This window comes from Peromyscus californicus, unplaced genomic scaffold (assembly GCF_007827085.1).
Source record: "Peromyscus californicus insignis strain IS unplaced genomic scaffold, ASM782708v3 Scaffold_3__1_contigs__length_106647218, whole genome shotgun sequence".
NCBI lineage: Eukaryota > Metazoa > Chordata > Mammalia > Rodentia > Cricetidae > Peromyscus > Peromyscus californicus.
In genome coordinates, this window is record NW_026294551.1 from 26,869,348 (window position 1) to 26,881,093 (window position 11,746).

Genomic DNA, 11,746 nt, shown 5'->3' on the forward strand with positions numbered 1-11,746 from the left:
ATACGGACCAGCTTCCTCTTCAAGCCCTCTGTTTATGGAGAAGAGACAGCCAGGGATGTGGATCCCACTTTGCAGTCCGTTTCCCTTCTAAAACTTTATCTTATTCCTGGGAAAATTTGAGAAAAGTTCTCGTTATGTGGCCCCGATGTAGAACTTCTTCATACACCAGGCCTCTAATTCCCAGATCCATCGGCCTCTGCCTCCCAAGTGCAGGGGTTAAAGGTGTGTACCACTACACCTAGTGGGAAGAAATTTGTAGTTTTGTTTTCTTTTTAAGGTGAATGGGTTTTTTGCCAGCGTGTGTCTGTGAACTACATGTACTCAGTGCCCTCAAAAGCCAGAAAAGGGCATCGGGTTATCCTGGAAACTAGAGTTAACAGTTGTTAGCTTCCATGTAGGAACTGGGGTATGTATGAACCCTGGTCCTCTGGAAAAGCCGCCAGTGCTCCTGACGGCTGAGCCGTCCTTCTCGCCCCAGTGGAAGGACTTTTTAAGATTGAAAGTGGAAGCTGCTCTCTTGGGGGCTTCACCCATTTCATAGGGGAACTGTCCCATCACTGTAATATATGATCGGGACATCATGAAGTTTGCTTATGCCTAGGAGCTGCAGTTCCATTTCCGTAGCATGTCAGAGTGTCCCGTCCCTCCCCCCACCCCACATCCCTCCCTGCCTCGGGTCTTGGTTTATTCAGTAGAGGTTGTTGAGTGGCAGGTGCCCTTTCTTCCTCATCGGCCTCCTCCTTGCCTGTTCTCAATGCAGATGGCGCAGCGGAAGATCCGAGACATCCTGGCTCAAGTGAAGCAGCAGCACCAGAAGGGACAGTGCAACCAGGCCCAGGCACGGAGGAAGTGACCGCCCCTTCCTGTCCCGTTGGCTCCAGATCAGCAGGCAGACCGCAGAACTGGAGGGCGGAGGGCCAGTGTGCTCTTCCCAGCAGGCCTGAGAATGAGTGGGAATCAGGGGCTTTTGGGTCTGGCTGGAGATCAGGTTTGCCCACTGTCTTGAGAAAAATGTTCCAGTGAGGAACCCTGATCTCTTGCCCCCAATTCAGTCAGGTGGCCATGACGGCCCCCTTGGAATGTCACTGTTGCAAATGTCGCTTGGGTTGCTTTTAAACGTGGATTGTTTTGAGGAAGTTCTCCAGCCTCCATCAGAAAGATGGGTAAGCTCCCAGCGGGGAAGAGAAATAAAATTTCCTTCAGGTTTTATTAAACCTCAAAGGATGGTTTGTTTCTTGACCCCAGAATCTTTCTAACCTGACTCCTTGGTTAACTTGATGAAAATTCCTCCATTTTCAATGCCTTGACCCAATACCTTAGCGCCTCCTGTACTCATGTACACTGTTTTAGCCTTGTTACTATGGGGTGATGTTGGGGGGCTGGAACGCAACTTTGTTTACAATATTAACTGTGGAGAATACTTGTTATTAGTGCTTTCATTCTGATCCTTCCTCAACCAGCCAGTGGGAACAGCAAGATAAAAAGAAGAAGGAGAGAGAGGATAATTAAAGTATATACTGATCCACGTTTAAAAGGAGTCCTTGGGCTGAGGATAGAGCTCAGTGGTCAGAGTACTTGCCTGGCATGTTCAAGGCCCTGGGTTCCATCCTTGGCATCACAAAAAGAAAAAAGATAGCATACCCTTGTGGGTGAGCTATTGCAGATCGCCATCTAGAAAAATTGGCACAACAGAAATTTCTCCTGCTCAGCTGGGACTTCCCCACCAAGATTTCCCCACTACTTGTATGCCCATCTAACCCTGTGGGTTCTGCATGGTGCCCTGGTACACATGGGTGGTACCGCATGCTCAGCAGGGTGAGGGCTGACCACTGTCCCTGATTCCTATCATTCTCAGGCGGATTTTATATTTTTTTAAAGTCTATTTTAATGATTGGATATATGAGCTCTGGGAAAGGGGGTGTGAGCTCCCTTTGATAAAGTCTCAGTTCCATGGAGGAGTCGAGTGGTCCAAAGGTGCCCTCACTCCAACCCGTGTGCTCTTAGAAGGGCTGAGGCAGGCATTGCGGTGTATTTCTCGCCACGGCACACTGTTTCCTTGTGGTGGTGGGACCTACCACCCAGCCCTGAGCTCCCGAGAAAGCTTAAAGTCCATCATCTGGCAAACTTAGTCAATTGGAGAATATTGTTTCTGTTGTTATTGTAGAGGAGTATTTAACTGACTGCTTATGCCTCCATGAACTGCCATTGTTAGGAAAGGCATGCCTGAAAGCAAACTTCAGAATACCAGCAGCATTATGCACAAAGGGTGGACACACTTAATTTATTAATTTACCAGGCTCCGTAAGATCCTGTTGGAAGTTTAGCCCTCATGGAGGACAGTGGCCATCGGTTAAGTGAGGCTAGGCCTCCCCTCCTAATACTGTACTGATTGTAATGCATTTCAGCCAGGTGATGCACTTTAGCTCCCCTGGACAGTACTATCACGCGTGCTGGGAAGAAAGGCAGGCCTCTGCATGTGGAAAGGCCCATGCACAGAGCTCCCCCTTCCTGGCATTGCAAGGACAACAGTGACGAGCAACCATGATGTGTGGGCGGAGTCAGGCAGTGCTGTGCTAAGTGAACTACCTCAAGGTGTGAAGTTACCTCAGCAATGATTTCCTTTTGTTCCCTGAACCCTGGTTTTTCATTTTTTTATTCTTTTCTTTTTTTTTTTTCTGATTTTTTTTTTCTTTGCGGCTTGCTGATATTTTATATAAAAAAGAAAAGCAAAAGAGAAGCTGATAGTCTTGAATATTTTATTTTTTTAATGAAAAGAAAAAAATGAGAAAGTTATGTTTCATAATTTCTTACAACATGAGCCAGTAACTTTAGGAGCTCTGTGGAGAACAGGCCCTGTGGGGAAAGGTGGGGGCTGGGGGCTGGATCCAGGGGAGGAGTGGATAACCCCAAAGGTACCCAGGCCTAGGACCTTGCTGGGTTCTGATCTCTGACCTTGAAGTAGGATTTAAGATCTGGCAGAGCTTGGACCCTTGGGGACCAAACAGCAGTGTCCACTAACCAGCTGGCCTGTGGGCATCCCTCCCTCCTCCTGTGGTGAAACAGGACCTTAGCTGGGTTTTCCTACCAGTGGTGCTGTTGTTATTTTAAGATATTGCCTCCGTTTTATCGAGGAGAGAAATAATAACTAAAAAATATAACCTTTTAAGAAAACCTGTATTTCTTAAAAAAATATGGGAGCCAAGATTCCATTTATGGGAGAAAGACAAGGCCACCCTCTCGCCCCGCGGGAGGCCCACCTGGTTTCTTAGCGCGGTGCTTTCCGTGTCTATTTTTTGGTTATTGTTTCGTTTCCATCCGACCTATTCTTAGTCTGTATCATTCATAAGACTGGAAGGCAGGCAGATCGTCAGTGACTGCCCTCCCCCATCTCCCTGTCTTCTCCAGGTTGATTTGGCTGATACTAAAAGTGGACCTGTTAGGTAGGACATTCTTGATAGAGGGTGGTGGGTAGCCAAGAGGGAAGGGGAAATGGTAAACAGGACTGGGACAGGGTCTTAACTTTGGTATGCTCCCTGTGACAGCCCCCCATGGCCTCCAGACCATCTAGTCCAAAGAGAGAATGGTAGGGGGTAGTAACAGGCCTGTCCCAGACACAAAGAAAGGGTCTCCCGACTTCCCAGCTGGCTCTACATGCTTTGTCCCTAAACAAAGCAGACAATGTTCAGACATCGGCCATTTAGTGATTGAAAGTGGATTTCTTGCAGCAAGCATGCTTTGATACACGGTTCAAGTGATCATTGGGGGGTGGGGGGATATCCCAGAGTACCTGAAATGAGATTGTTGGAGTGCTCCATTCCTTGGGGGCCTGCTCCCTTCACACCTGCAGCCCGAGCCCTCCTCCTTTGGTTGATTGAGCTCCCAGAAGAGATCAGAGAGTGTGGCAAGGGACCTGGAAACTTACGTGGACTGGGCAAAGTTCCACTGTGGCTGGACTTACCCAGCAGGAAGATTGTGAAGTTGGCTTACTAGAAAGCAAGAATATGGATTAGGGGTCAGAGGTCAGCAGGCAGGGAGAGACTGTCCTGTCTTGGGTTGTCCTATGACCCGAAGGCCAGATCTTAGGGCAGCTCCTTGCCCTTCTGGTCACCTCTTTTTCCCCCCATCCTAGGTAAGAAAGCAAACTATTACAAAAAGCACTTGGGAGATTTGGATGGTATTGAGAAAAGCAACTTTAAAAAAAAAATGCTTCCTGCCCTAAGGTGTATATATATATAGAAAGAGGTGTATGTGTGTGCGCCACACATGTATTTTTATGAAAGGACCATCTCTTTAAGGATCTATTTTTTTTTTTTCAATTCTTTGAAACACATAAGAAGCCAAATGGTTTGATTCACTGACTTACTTTGAAGCTGCGCCTGCCGCTCACACCGCGCGGGCTTTAACCCCCTCTGGGGTCTGGTTGCCTTTTGTTGTTTGGGCTCTGGCCTCAGTTGTTGGAGGGGGGTCTAGGCAGAAGAGCACCATAGCTGAGGACAGGAAAGTGCTGTGGCCCTTGACTCTTCTCTAGTCCTTTCTGTTTTCATTTTCTCCCCGAGCTCTCCACTTTTGGGGAAAACTCATGCCTCACTGTTGGCCGAAGAGACCCCATGTGAAAACCCAGAGGACGCTGGGGCAGGATGCTCCAGTGGGTTCTGTGTTTCTATTTTCCTTTGTGCCAAAGACAGACAGACAGACAGACAGAGGCTGAGAGGCTGTTCCTAAGACAAAAGCAGTGGCCGGCCATCTTTCTACATCTCCTAGGCCTGTCTGCAAGGGGGGAGGGGCCTGGAGACAGTGTACACTAAAGACAAGGACCCACTCTTCTTAAGCTCCTGGGGGATTTGGGAGTGGTGCTTGCCAAGGGCTAGGGAGCAGGAAAAAAGGGGGGTCCTTGGGTTCCCAGTTGCACTTTGGGGAAGGAGGGACATTTCGGGCTCCTGGTGGACAGCTCTCCTCCCCTGTCCCCACTGCAGAGACGGCACCGTGGAGTTCCCTTCAGGCCTGGCAGACTGGCAGTGAGGAGGGGCCTCAGTTAGCTCTCAAGGGTGCCTTCCCCTCCTCCCTTCCCAGACACCCTCTGCCAAACTGGGAACCATCAGTGCTCCTAACTACCTCAGCCCCAGAGGGCGCCAAGCCTCGCTGAGCCCCAGGAGGAGCTGGAGCCTTCAGGCACCTCTTCTCTTTGGGGCAAGGTCTCCTTTCCTTTCCCGAAGTGTTCGTCGGGGGAGACCCTGGTGGCTTTGCCATTCAAACCACACAACTGTTTTGCCTGTTTGTTGAAAACCAATAGAAGGAAAACATTTCCGCTTGACAGGACATTGTAGGAAGATTGAAGAGAAAGCCTCATCAACGCCAGGGGATGTAAAAGCCATTTTCCTTCCAGATACTTGATGGTTTAGGTGCAGAATGTTTCTCTTGTATTCAGACATAGAGTGTAAACCAGCCGAAACTCCCTGTTTCTTTCCTTTGGGTACATCTTGGTGAGGGTACAGGATACGGGAGAGGTCACACGCCCAAGGGGTCTAGTGGATGGGCCAAAGCCTCAGGCCTGCATGGTCTGATGGTACCATAGCTGATGACCTCATGGTTGAATTTGGACTGACAGAGGAGAGCGCTTGTTCTTAACTAGCAGGAAGCTCCTGGAGCGCGTGTCTTTTGTGATCACAGAGGATGAATGCTACGAGTATAAATGGATGAACTACCTCAGTCCTTACAATAAGATTGGAAATAAGGGCAGGGACTCATGCATGAGGGCATGAATCCCAGCCGGCGGAGTTGAGGCTTAGGCCACAAAAGGTTTGTCTTTGGGGATCGGGCAGGCCTGCCAGGATCCCCATTCATGTCGGTCGGGTTGGCAGGGTTCGTCACCTCGTCCCGTCCCCCCTTTTCTGCTTCCCCCACCCGAGCTTCACCCCCGTCCCCCCAGCTTGTCTTTCACCTGCAGGGGAGGAAAGGGGTGGGCTCTTCCCTTAGAGAGCTGGCTGAAGGGGGGTCCTGGGGCTGGCCTGGAACCCCTCGCTCAGCTCCTATGGCCCCAAGTCCTAGAACCAGGGCCTCTTCAACAGGGTTTCTTGAAGATTCTCTACCTCCACTGAGCCCCCTTCTCCAAGAGGGGGCAGTTGGCTCTGGGAGGAGAAGAGATGGAGCAGGATCCTGCCCTGGGGCCCGGCCCAGTCTATCAGGCTCGCTCAGGCCATCTTCTTCCTAGTTGGGGAATTCCACTGGGTGACCTAGCCCCTCCCCACCCTCGAAAGGAACTTCTAGAAGCCCCATTTCACTTTTGTTTTATCTACCTCTTAGCAAAACAATATAGAGAAATTAGGTAGTGGCAACTGAACTTGCTTAGGTTAGGGGGGGAAAAAGGTTTCTTTTTCCAAAGGAAAAAAATATTACCTTGAAAAATACTTTCCAAAAAATATTAAAAAATTAAAAACCAAAAAAAATTTTTTTTTCTTTTAAAGGAGGGAGACAATTTCCAGTAACCAATGGATTAATTTCCTAACCGGTTTCTTTTTTCCCCCCATACATAAGTTTCACTTTCTGGCAATCTTTCTCACTTAAGACAGTGTGATAGCTATGAACAGGTACAGTGTTCCAGTGTAGCCCTTGGCTTGTCATACCCCACCCACGGCTGCCAGCGAGCCTCACCTGTGCTCCCTGTCACTCCGCAGGAAGGAACACTGGGTTGGGGTGTGTCTGTCCTGATTTGGTGTTTCCGCTTGGCCGGGGGTTGGGGGATCACTGGTAACGGACAGTTTTGTGTGGACCACTGCTAGTAAGGAAGCTCATTCGAAATGAATTGAAGCGATTATAAATTAGTATAATGAGTAAGCATTGCTACCATTGGAGTCTCCCTTCAGAATCTTGATTCCGGTCCCCAAAACCAGTCAAAGGAGCCCGCCCCCCTAAGGCAGAATGGATTGATGGGCAGTCCTGAGACATGACGGCTTCCAGTGAGGAATTCATTTTTCTGGGTGGAAATCTGGGAGGGATTGGAGGATTGCTGCTTGTGACTGTTATATTCTGTAATCACGATAACTTTGAAAATTGTACTTTACCGAAACTCTGCCAGCCGTCAAAACCCTGAATTTGTTTGTGCCCGCCTCCCCTTCTTGTCTGTTCTGAAAGGAAGCTGGGGGAGGTGGGTAACTGGCTCGGACTTGGCAAGTTTGTTCTTTGAATGGATGAGCACTCGGGTTCCTTCCCGGTGAAGGTTGTTTCAGCCACAAAGCAGTTTCATTCCGCTGTTTCAGTCTCAAAATAAAAGGAAACGTCTATTGAAACCCGAGTGTGTTTGTGTCTGTGAAGGGGTTCTGGAGTCTGGGAGGTGAGATGCTCAGAATGAGAGAGAGCATCCTTGGGTGTGCCTGAGGGGGTTCCCTGGGGACTGACTAGAGAGGAAGATCCCCCACTGTTGGCCTGGCTGGAAGGAATTAAAAGCAGGAAGCTCAGAGCCCAGGTTACCTCTGCTCCCTTACTGCCTTGAGGGGCAGCTGTGCTCAGCTCTGCCATTGATGACCCGAAACAGCGAGTTAAAATACTTGGTTGTTTTGTCATGTAATAGAAATAAAAGTAACTAATAAACTTAATTCATCTAATGGGGGTAACTTCCTTCAAGCCCACTTTTTTTTTTGCTTTGCTTTGCTTTTTTGAGGTACGGTCTTACTGTGTAGCCCAGGCTGGCCTTAAACTCTTAATCACCTGCCATAATCTTCAGTGCTGGCACGCCAGGTATGTGAATACCATCCCACCCGGCCAGGACTCAGCTTCTGATGGCTAAGGTCTGGAGAGGAGCAAATCCACCCATCAGCCACTTGCCTTTTACTTCAAACCTGGTCTGCGTTGTTGTTTCCTGAAAGGTGCTTTTCTCTTCGTTCTCGCTTGGCTGTACCGTCCGTCCCAGTTTGTCACCGAGTCTTTGATCCCTGCCCTTTGTTCTTATTACAGTTGCCTCTTTTGGCAAACCCCAACAGGAATGTTGCCATTCACAGAGTATAGCTCCAAATGGAGTTTGTTTCTACCGCCTGGGCTAGCTCCTGGACTCATCCATAATCTACCACATCAATTCAGTGGTTGCATGCCATTCACCCATGGGAGGGACTTGAGGCCACTGGAGAAGGGGAGAGTCCGTGACCTTGACCTGGAAACCATGGATTTGCCCCGGAAGCTGTGTTAAGCTGTTTCTGGGCTCCCTCTTTAAGATCTGCTGATTTGCTTCACACTGGACCGAGACGCTTCCTGGCCCGTCTGTGGACTGTCCTGCCGAAGGCAGGAAACTTGTCCATTGAAGGCTACAGGAATGCAGCCTGTCCTCAGTCTTTTCTCCCTCTTTGAGACAAAAGTCCCACTGAGTAGTCCTGGAACCTATGTAGATCAGGCTGGTCTTGAGTTGGGATAGATCCTGCCTCTGCCTCTCAAGCCCTGGGATTACAGTTGTGCCCCACCACACTTAAGCTTACGAAGTGAAAAATGGTATTCCCACTTCTGGAGGGCAGTTATCTCGTCAGCAACACAGTGGTTCTCAACCTATGGGTTGAGACCTTTTGGGGGATCGAGCTACACTTCCACAGGGGTCACACCTAAAGCCATCAGAAAACATTTACATTACAATTCGTAGCAGTGGCAAAATTACAGTTGTGAGCTAGTAATGAAGGTAGTTTCGTGTTTGGGGGTCACCACAACACGACGAGCTGTACTAAAGGGTCTCAGCACGAGGAAGGGTGAGAACCATTGGTTTAATACACCACAGAAAAATCCTCCACTGACCCAAAGAAACAATGTGAATAAGTGTTCCAAGAAAGGTTGCCGGGAGGCAGGTGGATCTCTGTGAGTTCGAGGCCAGCCTGGACTACAGAGTGAGTTCCAGGAAAGGTGCAAAGCTACACAGAGAAACCCTGTCTCAACCCCCCCCCCCACCCAACCCCCCCCCCCCCCCCCCCCCCCCCCCCCGCAAAAAAAAAAGTTGCTAGTGGCACGTGCCTTTTAGTCCCAGCACTCAGGAGGCAGAGACAGGTGGATCTCTGTGAGTTCCAGGACAGCCAGGGCTTTAATAGTGAGACCATGCCTCAAAAGAAAGAAAAGAAAAGAAAAGAAAGCAAAACCCCTAGGTCTATTTACTCTGTGTGTAGAATGTGTTACCTGCATGTATGTATGTACACTGCGTGTGTGACTGGCACCCGTGGAGGTAAGTAGAGGGTGTTGCATCCCCTTGAACTAGAGTTAAGGATGTTGTGAGCCACTATGTGGATGCTGGGAATCAAACCAGGTCCTCTGGAAGAGCAACAAATGTTCTGAACCACTGGGCCATCTCTTTAGCCCCCAAGATGTCTGTGTGTGTGTGTGTGCGCGCGCGCGCACATACGTACATATGTACATACGTACGTACATACATACATACATGCACATGTGCACCCATGCCCATGAATACAAATGCTCTTTAGAGGCCAGGAGCTTTGGATCTGCTGGGCCTAGAATTGCAGGCAACTGTGAACTGCCCAGTGTGGGTGCTGGGAACTGAACTTGGGTCTTTTGGAAGAGTACAGGTTCTTAACCTCTGAACCACCTTGGCAACTACTACTACTACTACTACTACTACTACTACTACTACTACTACTTATTATTATTATTATTATTATTATTATTATTATTATTATTATTATTGAGACAGGGTCTCTACATAGCCCTGGCTGTCCTAGAACTCAATATGTAGGAGGCCAGGCTGGCCTCAAACTCACAGACACCCTCCTGCCTCTGCCTCTGAGGCTGGAATTAAAAGCGTGCACCACCACTCCCGGCCTAACCTAACTTACTATTTTTTTTTATTTTAATAAAAATGACACCCTGGGTGTTGGTTTGCACACGTCTTTAATCCCAGCACTGCAGAGGCAGAGGCAGGCTGATCTCTGAATTCGAGGCCAGCCTGGTCTACAGAACAAGTTCCAGGACAGCCAGGGCTACACAGAGGAAACACTTAAAAAAAAAAAAAAAGTCTAGCAACGTATGTCCTTTCCGAGGTTTGGTTCCCTGTGCATGAGGAGCTTAGAGTGGAAACCTTTGAGCGCCCCCAGGTGCCAATGTCGAGAGCTGTGCAGAGAGTAACCACTTGGAGCACATGGGTTGGGAGGACTGGCAGTGGACAGAAAAGCTGTTCAGGTAGGAGGAGAGGCACAGGGCTGGGCAGGAGGAGATAAGCATCCACGTTGAATGGAAAGTACATAGGGACCAGAGGGGGGGGGGGGATTGTGGCAGAGGAGGGCTGTGAAATGATCTTTGCACGCTGTAAATATGTATTGCTCTCATTGTTAATAAAAAGCTGATTGACCAATGGCTAGGCAGGATTTTGGGGGCAGAGAGGATGCTGGGGAGGGGGGTGGAGTCAGTGGGACAAGGAGAGGAAACAGGAGGTGCAAGATGAAAGAGAGGTAATGCCACGTGGCAGAGTGTAGATGAAGAAAAATGGGTTAATTTAAATTGTAAGAGCTAGTTAGTAATAAGCCTGAGCTATCGGCTGAGCATTTATAATTAATATTAAGTTTCTATGTGGTTATTTGGGAGCAGCTGCCAAGACACAGAGAAACTCTGCCTACAAGGAGGATTGTTTAGGGCCTTGACAGCCTGGTGTTCTAGGCTGTTGGGCCTTAATGGGATACTGGTAGGTGGTACTGGAGTTGGGTTCATAAAGAGGCATTAACAGGAGTCAGTGGAGACTTGAACCCGGAACACAGGTTCAGTAGGATTTTCAGAGGCAGGAGGTGAAGGAGACCAAAGGTAGTTCCAGGCGTGGAACATGTTGAGACTTCATAGACTGGCCATCCTTCAGAAGTTTCCTGCCTCCGAAAACAAGTTTATGAGCTAGGCTGCTGGGCTGAGTTTTGAACACACAGGTGGGAAGACCCATGATTAGAATTTAGATATCATTTAAACAGTAGGCACCTGGAGTTCCCATAGCTCTTGAAGTGCTATTTATCTGTGTTAGTTACTGGTTTTTTGTTTTTGTTTTTGTTTTTTGCTGTAAGGAGACACCATGACCAAGGCAACTTTAAAAAGCATGTAATTTTGGTACTTGCTTACTGTTTTACAGTGTTAGTCTAACAGACAGGCATGGTACTGTAGCAGTAGCTGAGAGCTGATCTGGGCGGCGGTGGGTGTGGGTGTGGGTGTGGGTGTGTGCAAGGGAAGGAGACGGGCAGAGGGAGAAGAGAGAATGTGTCTGGGTCTGGCCCAGGCTTTTGAAAGTTCAATCCCCACCCCCAGTGACACACTTCCTCCAACAAGGCCACACCTGCTAACCCTGATAATCCTTCTTAAAGCAGTTCTGTGTTCTGGAGACAAAGCATTCAAATATGTGAGCCTGTGGGGGTCTGTGCTAAAACTTTCTTCCGCTGTCCAACCTCATCTGTGGAACTGGTTCATGTCAAATATCTGGTTTGTAGTGCCGAGGGCTGGGGGAGTATACAGCAGGTGACAACTAGTATTTGACAAGCCGACCCACCAGACGTATAACTCCCTGATGGGGAGCCCCACCTGGCAAAGCCGTGGGGTCACTGGCTGTGGAAACCAGTTGTTTTCTGTCTGTAACTTTCTTGGGTGCCACTGCTATGCCTCCCTGATAAGAACAGCTGTGGGGTGCTTTCTACAACCCTTTGGTAGTGTTTTACATCTTTGGGCATACTTATAGTTGTGGATGGTCAGGTTATGATTTCTGTTTAAGCTGTATAATTCTGATGTATAGAAATAATACTAGACT

The 11,746-nt window shown here is 48.7% G+C and overlaps 1 protein-coding gene across 1 annotated transcript in view; it reads left to right on the forward strand.

Annotated features, from left to right (window-relative positions):
• Positions 1 to 853, forward strand: part of Igf2bp1 (insulin like growth factor 2 mRNA binding protein 1) — a 41,943-nt gene extending 41,090 nt beyond the window's left edge. Inside the window, 1 exon segment of the mRNA XM_052757738.1 lies at positions 761 to 853. Within this exon segment, the coding sequence (XP_052613698.1) occupies positions 761 to 853 (93 nt within the window).
• Positions 854 to 11,746: the final 10,893 nt, after the last annotated feature.